Source organism: Leopardus geoffroyi, chromosome B2 (genome assembly GCF_018350155.1).
Source record: "Leopardus geoffroyi isolate Oge1 chromosome B2, O.geoffroyi_Oge1_pat1.0, whole genome shotgun sequence".
Taxonomy (NCBI): domain Eukaryota; kingdom Metazoa; phylum Chordata; class Mammalia; order Carnivora; family Felidae; genus Leopardus; species Leopardus geoffroyi.
In genome coordinates, this window is record NC_059332.1 from 67,979,862 (window position 1) to 67,992,620 (window position 12,759).

The 12,759-nt window shown below is 38.4% G+C and overlaps 1 protein-coding gene across 1 annotated transcript in view; it reads right to left on the reverse strand.

Annotated features, from left to right (window-relative positions):
- TMEM30A (transmembrane protein 30A) overlaps positions 1–10,877 on the reverse strand; it is a 39,230-nt gene extending 28,353 nt beyond the window's left edge. Inside the window, exon 1 of the mRNA XM_045498799.1 lies at positions 10,483–10,877. Within this exon, the coding sequence (XP_045354755.1) occupies positions 10,483–10,719 (237 nt within the window). The 5' untranslated portion in view covers positions 10,720–10,877. The remainder of the gene's footprint in view (positions 1–10,482) is intronic.
- Positions 10,878–12,759: the final 1,882 nt, after the last annotated feature.

The following is a 12,759-nucleotide window of genomic DNA, read 5'->3' on the forward strand; positions in this document are numbered from 1 at the left end:
ATGTGATCAAGCCCTGTGTCGGGCTCTGCGCTGACAGTGAGGAGCCTGTTTGGGATTCTCTTTCTCCCTTTCTTTCTCTGTCCTCGTCCCACTCCCCCCTCAAAATAAAGTAAACATTTTTTTAAAACAAGGAAAAGAAAATATCAGACTAGAAGCAAAGAAAACAGAATGTCACCGCAACAATCCAGGTGGGAAATGTTGAGAACACAAACTAAGAAAAGGGCATTGGAAATGAGGAAAAGACAGATTCAAGATACATAAAGTAGAATCTAGAATCTACAGAACTTTAGTACCTAGAGATGGGATGATGACAAATAAGTTTAGTTTGACTTCCAGGATTTCTGGTGTGGAAAAACCCGGTAGATGGTGACGGCATTCACTGTAAGGCAGGTGCACCATGCTTTTTATGTTGCTAATACAAAGGTCAGCTCTCAACACTCCCTTCATATGAACTAGCAGCAGCAGCACTGGGCATTGCTGTTCACCTACTCTTCCTCAAAACTGGTTTCCAGGACACCACACTTACCTTGTTTTTCTCCTACTTCACTGGCTGCTCCTTTCCAATCCCCTTAGCTGTTCGTCCCCATCGCCCCAACCTCTATATACACTGGAGTGATTCAGGGCTGTCTAGATGCTCTCACTTTTCTTTGACCTCTAACCACTCTCTTGACTTCATTTTATCTTGTCTTTACATATCATCTGTGTTAATTAACCTTCAAAATATGTAACCAAAGTATTAACCTTCCCCCTAGACTCTTATATTCAATTGCCTGCTCATTATTTCCAACTTGGATGTCTAAAAGGCATCTCATCCTAGCAAGTCAAAAATGGAACCCTTTTTTTTCAGCCTCTCACACTCACACCCTTAGTACTACACCAAAACTTCCTCTATAGTCTTCCGCCATCTCAATAAACTACAACTCCATTCTTCCAAAGTAGGTCAAAATATCTTAAAGTTATCTTTGATTCTATCATTTCTCTCACCACCACCCCCACAAGTCTACTACCTGAGAAAATTCTATTAACTCTATTTTCATAATATATCCTAAATCTAACTGCTTTTCACTGCAACCATTCTACTGTGGCCACCATCATCTCCTGCTTGAATTATTGCAATAGACCCTTATCTCGTTTCCCTGTGCAGGGGCCAAGGGCAAGCTGCTTCAAGATGGGTCACTTTGGCATAAAGATTACTTGGGAGTTAAAAGGCCATCAAAACCCAGCAGATTCAGGAAAAGGTCTTTACTTCCCCCACAACTGCCTAAAAATAATTTAGATAGAGGACCTGCTCCAGGAAGAGAGCTATCATCATAGATAACTACATTATACTATGAACTACATATGGTAGACAGGGAGGAACCTACCAAGGCCTGTTTGATCAAAGTCTTCTATGCCCTATTGTTTCTGAATGGCCCAGCAAACATTTGTTTACCAAACAATTATGTCCCTGTGAACTACATTTCTTCCCTTTAAAGTTCCAAGCTTCTATCCCTTCTCCTTAGTTTATTATGACACATATATCTCATTTTGCCTGTTTTTGGAATTTCCATATCTGTATGGATTCCCCACATGTACACTGTTAAATTGGATCATCTCATGTCAGTTTGATTCTTAGTCCAGCTAGAAGGACTTTGAAGAAGACAGGACACTCTTGCTTCCCCCAAACCCACTTCTACTCTTATCCCCACAGGTAATATTCTCCATATCATGGCCAGAATGACTCTTTTAACCATAAGTAAGATCATGTCACCAATCTGTGTGAAACTTTTCAATAGCTCCCAAAATCCTTACCCTTACCCATATGATGGGCACCCCATTACTATACCACTCAAACCCTATCTTCTACTATTCTTTCCCACTTCTCACTCTACTCCAGCCACATTGGCCTCTCTGCTGTTCCTCAAACATCCTATTAAACACACTCTTCAAGACTTTTGCTCTTACTATTTCTTCTGCCTGGAACATCCTTCCCTCAGTTATCAATATGGCTCATTCCCTGACTTCTTTCAGATCCTTATTCAAATACCACTTTACTGAGGCCTTCCCAGACTATTCTATTTAAAATTGTCAATCATTCTTCAACCCTTCCTATTCCCTTTCCTTCCTTTATTTTTCTTCATAGCATTTTACATCCAACTATCCAATATACTTCAGATACGATAAATTAAGGAGCAAGTTAATGAAAGATAAGAATGGACATTATCAACAAGTGTGGACCCTTCTTTTCAAACAGACTGTGGAGAGAAAAAAAGAATACAGACCAGCAACTACAGGAATGAAAACAAAGGGTAAGAGTGCTAGGATATGAATTCTAGCCACGTGATTAAGCAAACGACTTAATCTCAGAGTTAACATCCCCTTCTTAAAAAAAAAAAAAAAAAAAGTAATAATAACATTACCATGTATCACTATATCAAATGACACATGGATGTAAAATTTTTAGCAGGGTAAACACTCAAAGTTAAGTCATTAATATTTTTATTACTACACAGAATTAAGATAGGACTTTTCATTTTTTAAGAGGTAGAACTAGAACACACTTACATGTTGAACAGAAAAGGAAAAAAGAGAGTCTGAAGAAAATAAGAGGGAGGTAATGATATTCAATATTCCTTCTATTAACTTATTTTTTTAAAAATTTATCAACAAAGTGATACACCTGATTTGCATTTCACATATAAAACAACACACAATGGCTTTTACTATGAAATCAAGTTCAACTCACAACTATAATCAACATAAAAATGCAATCTATTTTTCAGTGTCTAAACTACTAGACTCATACAAGATGATTTAGCTCCATCTAGCCAACATATTACTACCAGACAAATCTTCCTATATAGCCCAATTTTGCAGAGACTCCTAACATCCTCCAACCTCAATCTCTGTGCTACCTTTCTTCCATAGTTGAAAACTCAATTACTAACTATGGAGAACAAACTGATGATTACCAGAGGGAGGGCTGGGTGGGGTGGATGGGTGAAATAGGGGATGGGGATTAAAGAGTACACTTATCATGATGAGCACTGAGTAATATATAGACTTGTTGAATCACTATACTGTACACCTGAAACTAATAAAACACTTTATGTTAACTACACCAAAATTAAAAATCTTAATTAAAACACACACACACACACCCACACACCCCCCCACACACAAACACACACACACAGAGGTGCCTGGATGGCTCAGTCAGCTGAGCATCTGACTCTTGGTTTCGGCTCTGGTCATGATCTCGTGGTTTCATGAGTTTGAGCCCCACATCAGGCTCTGTTCTGGCAGGGCAAAGCCTGCTTGGGATTCTTCTCTGTCCCTCTCTCTCTCTGCCCCTCCCCCGCTTGCGTGTGTCTGTCTCGCTCAAAATAAATAAACTTTAAAAAAAAAGAAAAGCAATTTCTCTAAACACACACACACACACACACACACACACACACACACACACACACCCCCCAATCTTGTTATCAAAATAAAGACCACATTTCCAGCCTCTAGCCTCCCTTATAGTCATGTGGTCTTGTTACTAAGTGGAGGAGTACGTGGCAGCTTCCATGAACCTTCTTTAGAAGGCCTATCCCTTTGTTCTCTATCCCTTCTTTCATACCTCTGTCTGGAAAAGGATGTGACAACAGAATTTTCTCCTCCATTCTGGCCTGTCAGCACGGGATCCAATCCCTAAGAATGGCAGAGCAGTAAACTAGACAGAATGAGGACCCAGTAAAACAACCTCTACAACTAGCCAGAAACCAAGTTTCTAAGGGATTTTTACATGAGAATGAAAATCTTAATTCCTCATTGTTGAACCCAATCCTAATGGATACACACTGTATCAATCACTGTCACTTCCCTAGTTCAATATACTCATTATCAAATACTCAAGTCTATCCACAACCTAGCACTGGGTTATTTGCCCTTATTCCGATTTTCTCTATACCTTTTGATTTCCTGTCACTACATCTCTGTTCATATTAACCTTCTTCCTTGGAAGGCATCCAACCTCCCATTTAGAAGTGTTATTTATCCTTCCAGTTCCAGCTCAAAGCCCACTTCCACCACAAACCTTTCCATGGTTATTAAAGACAGATCTTATCTTCCTTTGAAATATTAAGGCATATTCTATTTGTGCCACTCAGCTAGCAATGCTTAGTTTTCCTTTTAGGTGTATAATCTCATCTACCCGCCCCCTCCCCCCACCCGTCCCAAAAGATTCTAGGCTCCTTAAGACAGGCTCTCTGCATGAGCAAAAAAAAAAAAAAAAAAAAATTTAAGAGGCCCTGTCCAAACATTTTTCTAACATTCACTATATCCAGAACAGCACTTTGTGTACAGAATGTGCTCAATATCAATTAAAACTCCTGATAAATTTAATTCAGCCTAGAGTTTTTACCACCAAAACCCATTATGTCCTTTATCAGCTAAAATTCAAGGGTAGCCTGTCCTAATGTCCAGATTGTAATACAATCTGTTGGATATAAACACGGTTTGTGAACATGGGAGTGTAGCTATCTCTTTCAGATACTAATTTCATCTCCTTTAGATATATGCTCAGTAGTGGGACTGTGGGATCCTATGGTAGTTCCTTTTTTAATTTTTCGAGGATCTTCCATAAAGGTCATATCGATTTACATTCCACTGAGTTCCTTTTCTCTACACCCTCTCCAACACTTGTCATTTCACATCTTTTTGTTAAGAGAGTGGACCTTGAGTGTTCTCACCAAAGTGTTTACACTAAAAAAAAAATTTTTTTAAACAGGTAACTGTAGGTGACAGATGTGCTTATCAGCTTAATTATGGTGATCATTTCACAATGTACACATATATATATCAAACCATCACACTGAACACCTTAAAACATACAATTTTTATTTGTCAACTATATACCTCAATAAAGGTAGGGAAAAGGTTTATACTAAAGACAATAGTCCATAACTTATCCTAGAAAGAAAGAGGCTACTGGGGGAAGAGGAACTACATACAGTTCCCCTATTTTAAAAAGTTAATATTAAATGTCAAAAGCATACAAAGCACAGTACAGAATACAATGATAAACTGTAGACCTGCCCATTAGCTTAAATACAAAACACAAAGAATCAGAGGTAAAACAGAACAACAGATGTAGATGACTAGATTAGTTTAAGAGTTATCTTATTTCTCAGCTTTGTTTTGCTACCACTATAATTGTTCCTCTAAATCAAACTTCCACTTCTTCTTAGTAATTCTAAAAATACATCCTATTCCTAAGAAACAAACTGAATTTAATGTGCTGGGAAAGGTGGAATTTGAAGGACATGCAGTATTTACACTATATAAGAAGGACTGGAAAACTTCCATTTTTGAATGTGAATTTGTCTTAAAGGAAATCAATGTTAAGACCTAAACAGGTCACCCAACAAAATGCTGAGTAATAAGGTAAATCATTGTAGGTATTAATTAGATTAATTTTTTTAAATGGCATTTTAAGTACCCCTTTGAACTAATAATTACATGCTAAAGAATTTATCTGAAATCCTTTCTTCAAAGTAAAAATTTCAAAAGCAATTTTTTTTTACCTTGCTTGAACTTAATCTGACTGTGACAAAAAAAAATGAAAAATGATACCACCTGAGTCAAGATTAATGTTAAGTTTAGCTAAGGTATTATATATCTATTAAATGTGTACAAAGAAGACTGAACACAAGCAATTATCAGGGATCATTATACCTACCTTGAAAGATTACTGAGGACTAGAATGTATAAATTAAACACTGCTATTTTTGTAACAAATGCTAAATTTGCCTGTATGTTTCTTTGAAACTTGAAGTCAAGGGCAGGAAATTCTTTTCTGTAAAGGGCCAGAAAGTAAACACTCTGGACTTTGCAAATCAAGAAGCAAGGTCAAGGATATTATGTAGGTTCCTATATAACAAAAGAAAACAACTTTGAACAAATTTTTATTGATGAAATTCAAAATATAATAATAACAATGGCATACAATATTTTGGTAATACAGGTCTACTAATAAGAATGGAATTATTTGGGGGAGGGAGAGGTAACATTTCATGTAAGTGACGTCCAAAATTAGTGTTCCCTATCATCAAATCAATTGCAACTGTTCATCTATAAAACCATTCATTCTCAGTTCTTGAGCTTTACAAAATGGTCTAGGCCAGCCATATTTACTTTGTCATATCTTGCTCTAAGTACTAAAGTTACTTGAGAAACAAATTAAAACACTACAAACTTCTTAATTTCCAAGAGTCAGCTTCTAAGCAGCTGCAATTCATTTGAATATCAAAATTTTAAACTTCTTAACATAAAGTGCCTTATCTTTAACAATCATTTCTACACAGCAACTTATTCCTCCTGACTCTTAGCTGTAAGTTAAGCATACACAAAGAATAATACTAAATGCAGAAGAGAAATCTAATCATCTTAAAAATCTTATTATGTAAGAATCCAAGTTACACAGGAGTACAAACAACAGATAAAAAATATTTTTATCAGAAATTAGGGAAACAGAAAATAACCAGAATTAAATAATTGAGGGCAGTAAATGACATAAGATAAAGTAGAAAAGAGGTGGAATTTCTCTATCAAACATGCTGGCAGCAAGGGCGTAGTGGGTGGGAGGGGTCCTATTCCACTAAAAGTTAATGAAAACATTAACTTGAACCTTTTGGCAATATTAACTTGAAGTAAATAGTTTTTAAATTTACTTTGAATATTACTTTGAAAAATGTCTTCATCTGATTCTAACCATTAATTTAAAACAATATAACTTCACACTGATATATACCTTTGCAAAAGTTAAGAATATTTCATTACCTTTCTCAAGTTAACTCTATTCAAGAAATATCTCAGCCTCACCAACAAGGTCCCAAGACTAAAAAATCATTATTTTTGCCATAAAAGTATGTGACTGACTCCTACAACTGCCAAATTAAAGGAAATATTCATTCCTTGCTGCTAATATTAAATGAAGATATTAAACCTTAGTGTTGAGATATTAAATATTTAAAATATTTTCTTATGAATGATAAAATTAACAACTTTAGTTTTCTAACAACTTCATTGAATTAGATGGTGGAAAATCTGAAACCCAACTAAACAAGATATACAAACCTAACAGGATGGAGCTGGGAAGATAATACTGCCACAAAGAAGCATTAAAATTTAAAAATATCTTTTCTATACCCTTTTCAGGGGAGTCCAATGTGCTCTGTAAAAGTAATTTTTTAAGATAACATTTCTGGGAGAAGGGTAAAGACCCATCGATTTTTGTGTCTCAAAAATATGGATTTCTGATCTTATCAGCACTTTAAGCTAAATTACAAAAGCATTCTTATTTGACAAGTCTCCTCTGGCCTAGTAATTTGATGTAATACAGCAAAGAAAGTTCTTAAAATTTCAAAATTGAGGGGTGCCTGGGTGGCTTAGTCGGTTAAGTGTCCCACTGCAGCTCAGGTCACGATCTCACGGTTCATGGGTTCAAGGCCCACGTTGGGCTCTGCACTGACAACTCAGAGCCCGGAGCCTGCTTCAGATTCTTGTCTCCCTTTCTCTGCCCCTGCCCCACTCACACTTTGTCCCTCGCTCTCAAAAAGAAATAAACATTAAAAAAAAAATTTTTTTTTAATTTTCAAAATTGAGGAAATAAGCTAAAGAGGTGTGAACAACTTACAGTGTAGAGACTGGCAAGAACTTCTCATTACCCATTTACTTTTAATAACCCTCAACATATTTTAACCTAAACTAGTGGCTAACAAAAGGTGGAGAGCTGGCAGAAACAAGCATGTATGTGTCGGGAATGTTCCCTAGTTTTTCTAATATTTCACATTGGTTCTAGTCCAGAACCAATTTTCTACATATTTAACAGCCAAATTAATTTTTTAAATTCTATTTTTTTTTTTAATTTTTTTTTTTCAACGTTTATTTATTTTTTTTTTTTTGGGACAGAGAGAGACAGAGCATGAACGGGGGAGGGGCAGAGAGAGAGGGAGACACAGAATCGGAAACAGGCTCCAGGCTCTGAGCCATCAGCACAGAGCCCGACGCGGGGCTCGAACTCACGGACAGCGAGGTCGTGACCTGGCTGAAGTCGGACGCTTAACCGACTGAGCCACCCAGGCGCCCCTTAAAATTCTATTTACACAACTATCAGCATTGGTACAAAATTCCTAATCATTACCAATTTTCATTTCATCTGGTTCTAAAGGTGATACAATTCAAATATGCAGCATTTTTAAAAATCATGTTAAAGCTCGAAGTCATAGATTTTTAGAGTTGAACAGCATTTCAGAGATCATCTAGTCTGAATCTTTTGATTCTTCAAGAAAAAGAAACTGCGACTCAAAAGTATGCCTATGATCACAATCTAGAGAGTAACAGAGCTGAGACCTCAACTCTAATGCCTTGAATCTTCAGTGCCCTTTTCATCAGACCAAGGCACAAGAGACTCCTCAGCCCCCGTGATTCAGAATCACATATATGAGAGCTAGTTAAGAAATTTCCATTTCAACAACTGCTTACTTATTTCAGAACCCAAAAGTTTTAAAGAAAGTAAATATTTATTTTCATAGTATATTAAACATTAACAGAAGTTAAGTTCTGGTAATTTAGCAAATACCCATCATATAAAATTCCAAATTATTGCTACTTTCATCTTATTATCTTAAGTTTAAGTAAAATGATCAAATTTCTAACGTTAAATTCTTTTCTTCTACTTAACTACGAACATTGCAGTAGGATTCTAGTGTAGTGTACAAGATCAAGGCTGGGAATCAAGACATCTAGGTTTTTGTCTTAATTTTACAACACTCTGATAGCTTAGTGACAAATATCAATCTCTCTGACTCCATTTCTCATCTCCTGATCAGTGATTATCATATTGAAAGGAACTACTTATTGTAAAAACTTAGTGCCAGGAATATTACCTATATTGTTTCTAATTCTCATATTTTAGAAGAGAGGCATCATTCACCTATTTTACAGGTGAGGAAACTTAGGCTTGGAGAGATTAAATTTTCCAAGAAACTGAGCTAGTTAGTTAGTAGATGAGCTGGAATTTAACCCCACCTCTGCCTAACTCCAACCTAGAGCCCATGGGTCCTTGCATTACACTGTTTTTGCTCAGATCCTAATATGTGTGATCCTACTGTGGTTGGGTGAACAAGTACTATCTACATATGCAGGACACTTAGGGAGGTAAAAAGGATAAAACAAAAATACATGCTGAAGAAACATACTGTAGCACTTTCTCCTGTTACTAAACAAAAATGAATTTTTAGTAAAACATTTAAAAACTATGCTATTGATACTATTCTCATTAGTATTATTAACATCAAAGTGAGCACTGTACAATTAAAAGACAAACGGATTTTGCTTTTAGAAGTAACATCGTAAATTATACCATAAAATAGGTATCTTTGTTCCTATTCCATTAATTGAAATAAAATTACTCTGAAAGACCCATTAAATCACATGCACATATTTAAAGTATTTAATGAAATTAGAAAAAAAAAATGGCATAACCTAACAGAACAGAAGGAATCATGAGAAGATACCAGTTCTTGCCCTTCCAAACAGATAACTATACCCTTCGATATACAAGAGGATGGGCAGATTTTAATACAGGGCATCTCTACAAAGCATTTACATTCCAGTATCAACCTATCTTCACCACTACAGATAGATGAAGATACTATGATACGGCTCTGACAGTCAAGATGCTTTCCCAAATTTCTATGTCATGTTTATAACAGTAAAATGTTCAGTAGATAGTGTACAACTAATTCTCTGCGTATAGCCCTTGACTCTTTTCCAAATTTAAATTCGGGGGGGGGGGTACTAGAGCGATATATTTCACAGTGATTAAGCGTAGCTTAAAAGCAAACCAGAATTGAAGATTCTGGTTACCTTTAACCTATACCATGCCTTACAAGTAAGAGCATTTATTAGCCCCAAATGAAAACTTCTGTGCGCACTTAGGTTACGTGTCCGAATATGTGACCTGATAACACGACAACTTTACATAAAAATCATCAATACCTCTATGACTCTGGCTACTTTCCTAACAATGGCCAACGTGTTAATCTCTGTAATCCCTACACGAGTAATGACTCTGACCACATCAATTCTTCCGGAGTTACATCCAGATCTAACTTCTCCCCCCCCCCCTTTTTTTTAAACCTCCGTTGGAGGCGAAAACCCCGACCGAACCACACAAACCGCGCACTGAAGGGGCGGGCGTTCTTCACCTGACCCACTCCCTGCATTAAACATCCATTCCGTCCGTAACCCTGTAAATCGCAAGAGGAAACTCGGACAAAACTGCAAATATAGAAAGCAACACAGAAAGAAAAAGAAGAAACAGAAGAGAGGGAAGACGCGGGGGAGGGCGGAGCCCGCCTGTCAACCTCCAGGGAGCTGAGGTTGGAGTGGAGAGGACCGGGAGGACCCCGCTCCAGAGCAGCGCCAACTCCCACCGCCGCTCCCTCCCCTCACCTCGATCTCGCGGATGTTGTTGGAGGTGACGAAGATGCCGATGCCAATGGGGATGAAGATGAGGCCGATGATGAAGAAGGTAGGTAGCACCGTGCCAGCCGTAAGAATGGGCTGCCAAGCCGGCAACCGTTGCTGTTTGAAGGCCGTGTTATCCGGCCTCCGGTTCTTAGCAGTGCCCCCAGGAGCACACGGGGGCCCACCATCCACTTCATCCTTCGCGTTATAGTTCATCGCCATCGACCCCCACGGCGCGGCTCCGCGAAGCGCAGGTGGACCACCCAGGGGACCCGCCTGCTGACCCTGACAGAAGACGCGCAGGCGCCGCCGCCGTCGCCGCCACCTCCTCTGTAAAGGCGGAAGAGGCGGGACACCCTTCCGCAGACTGCCGCCGACCGGAAGCGGGAGTCGGCTGGGGACGCCAAAGGGAGGGAGAGAGGAAGGAGGGAGAAGACTGAGGGACAAGGGGAGGGGAAAGGGGAGGAGGGTAGAAGGGGGAGGGAAGAGGCGGACGCACCCTGATCATCTGCCCTGTGACGACAAAGTGAGGGCCTCAATCCCCCAGAGCGTGGACCTACGTTGCGCCTGCGCCGCCCTGGGAGCGAAGCGGTCTCGACGCTTACGCCGTACGCTTGTTTTAGCTTATCGCGCCGAAGCTTCTGCTCTCACTCTCCTGACTGTTGCTGTGGTTATCATGGCGAGGGCCGTTTTGGGACGCAAGTCCAGCCCACTGGGCCCAAATCACCTTCCTCAGCCCTGGAGCTGCTGAAGTGTTTCTGGTGGCTTTGGCGCCAAACAGGTTTTTGTCTTGCCTCGAAGCCCTCTGAGGGGTATCGGAGCATTTGAAAGACCACACCAAGCCTGGTGGGATTGGCAGTATTTGCTTAGGTTATAAAACCGCGACTTTATCTTAAATATATAAACCTCTACTCAAGGCGCAAACGTAAACGTTAAAGTGAGATGCGTGATGAGTGACCCTATTGTACTGTAAGAATAAATCCTACCAGATGGTGAACCCTTTTAGCTTACCTCTAAGCTATTTTCTCCTCCACTAATGGTCTTTATGTTAACTTTTACCTTATTTTCTGTGTCTGCGTTTCTCCTTTGCACTTTAAGAAGTCTCTTGTAATAAGCTGTAGCTTTTTATTTTACTATTGATAATAAAAAACCCCAACGAATTATGGCAACACTATAAAATGAGATACTATGTAGACACCTTAAAACTGCTGAGTACTTAATGACCCGCGGAAGTATTCCTGATATAAAAAATAACTAAATTACACCTAAATAGTATAAAGCCCAACTAAAAAGTAAATAGTGGTAATATCCATTGACTGGATGGAGGTTACTTTTTCGCTGTTTTTTGCACTTTTGTATTTTCCACAATTCCTGCAATAAGCATATATTTGTTTTTGTTTTTGTTTTTGTTTTTTAGTTTATTTATTCTGAGAGAGGAAATCCCAAGCAGGCCCCAAGCTGTCAGCGCAGAGCCCCCATGAGGGGCTCCATCTCAGGAACAGTGAGATCATGCCCTGAATCAAAATCAAGAATCAGATGCTTACCTGACTGAGCCACCCAGGTGCCCCAATTTTTGTTTTTTAATTTTATACAAGTCACATTATATTGGAGTCTTTGAAACCAAAACCAGAAAGTAAATTATAGTATCTGAAAACAAATACCCAAACTTTATTATCTGTCAGGCTTTGTCTGTATTTATGCCTTTTGTAAGGTAAGCCAAGGAAAGGGAAATGAAAAGAGTGTTTGGGCCTCATAATTTAAAATTAAATACATTTTCACAATGACTACAAGTCTCAAGATGTGAGCCAATTAAGATCTGGCAGATAATTGGCTTGCTTGGTTTTGCCCTTATATGACATCCATTATCTCTCAAATTCTTAGCCCTATTGACATAGGTGGGTCTATTTTGTTTTGATCTGTGCAAGTTTACTTTTAATCTAAGGCTCAAATGGAAAACATTCATCTATCACAGTTAATGGAGAAGGCATGGAATACCTTTATTTTGCTAAGTTCTGTCAGTTAGTAAAACTGTGTATGACAATATTAGACATACTGCAAAAATATAAAGCATGAGGCACATTTTTTTTCTCCCCGTTTTGGCCTATATTATCACATCCACTAAATGTCACAGTTCCTTAAGAGATTTGCTGATATTTCAGCATTCTGTGTAAATGGTCAGTTATTTTGCCCTAAGATTTTTGTTGTTCTGTTACGGAACCTGGTCTGGATCACCCCACGGAAGAACCAAGCTACACTTGGATG